Here is a 1453-nt window from a genome sequence, read left to right as displayed (position 1 = left end):
AACATGTACTTCATAACAAGAATTGAAATTAATAGAAAATGTCGTTGCAGAGGAAAGCTGCAGTGAGTACTCCGACGACGGAAGCATCGACGTCCCGTGTCCTTCCCCGGAGCCCCTTTGTGTCCCCAGCGGCGATGTCCTTGGCAAGATCCGCACCAAGTCGAGGAAGAGGGGTAAGAACTCTACGGCATTTGCACATAACGTTTCACGTGCAGATAGATTGCACTTCCTATAGCAGCAAATCTAGGCGTATAAACTCTTCCCTTTTCTTCCTCTCTAAATGCTATTTCGCTTTCTTCCCTTCAGAACGCGGTCCTAAGAACTGGGAGTTCATGATTCGTCTGCTAGTGGATAAGAAGTACAACCCAGAGCTTATCCGGTGGGAAGACCAGACCGAGAAGACCTTCAGACTTGTCAAGCCTGTCGTCATTGCCCAAATGTGGGGACAGCGGGCGAACAAACCCAATCTCTCCTACGACAACTTTGCTCGAGGGCTGAGGTAGGCATCCTTGCGGACATAAAATTACGTCACGCAAAGACTAAATGTATTCTACAATTGTACTCATATACATGTAGAATTCGATGAAACTTTGAATTAACATTTACATTTGTATTCCTTAGGTATCAATACACGACCGGTGCTTTGAAACCCGTTCCCGAGAGACAGCTGGTGTACAAGTGTGGCCCGAAGGCCCTCAAGTTCCTGAAGGAGCTTCAGCGCGAGAGCTACTGATGGATCTTCAGAGGCCTCGTGGTAGAATCCTGTTGAACCCGGCGTGACAGCCAAGCATCAGCACCTTTTAGGGCTCACGGCAGCTTCTCGGGGTCCTTGTCCTGTGACTTGCGAGAGGCCGTTCTCACGGGCGGGTCGGAGAAATTCACGTGACTCGCCGACGGCGCTCGATGCGGGAGTGCTTTTCTCGCCGCAGCCGTAAGAGGGGCAAGAGATTTCAACGCCAAAGTGTGTTGCGATCCAGAATATCCTAAAATAAAATGCTTTGTGGGATGCTTGCTTTAAGCATGCATAAACACTCGCACATATACGACCACTTTCGATCACCACTCACACGGATATGAACGCTCGATCACCACTCACACGGATACGAGCGCTCGATCCCCATACACGCGGATACAAACGCAGTCACCCACTCGATCAATCACATACTTCATCGTTATCCATAAATTATGTACATACATGCTTACATGCATTAGATCTAAAACATTTCTTGCTCTGTATATATTGTTATAGGAAGCCAATGCTACCAAATCCATGTACCTGATAAGCTAGTAATTAAATTAGTGATGGTTCGCCTGTCACTAGTAATGACTAATCTTAAAAGACAATTGATTATTCTGTATCTGTGATAACTGTTGATAATGTTTATAGTCTATTGATAGTTCTGAGAACATTGTTATTTAGACTTTTGAACGAAAATGTTATATTATATGAAAG

At 45.6% G+C, this 1453-nt stretch overlaps 1 protein-coding gene across 1 annotated transcript in view; it reads left to right on the top strand.

Moving 5' to 3' along the window:
- LOC119586235 (ETS homologous factor-like) overlaps positions 1-1341 on the top strand; it is a 2733-nt gene extending 1392 nt beyond the window's left edge. The window contains exons 4-6 of the mRNA XM_037934938.1: positions 51-173; positions 307-499; positions 622-1341. Of these exons, the coding sequence (XP_037790866.1) occupies positions 51-173; positions 307-499; positions 622-733 (428 nt within the window). The 3' untranslated portion in view covers positions 734-1341. The remainder of the gene's footprint in view (positions 1-50; positions 174-306; positions 500-621) is intronic.
- The last annotated feature ends 112 nt before the right edge of the window (positions 1342-1453 follow it).

The sequence above is a fragment of the Penaeus monodon genome, chromosome 21 (genome assembly GCF_015228065.2).
Source record: "Penaeus monodon isolate SGIC_2016 chromosome 21, NSTDA_Pmon_1, whole genome shotgun sequence".
Lineage (NCBI taxonomy): Eukaryota > Metazoa > Arthropoda > Malacostraca > Decapoda > Penaeidae > Penaeus > Penaeus monodon.
The sequence above is the reverse complement of the archived record's forward strand: the minus strand, read 5'-3'. Positions and strand labels throughout refer to the sequence as shown.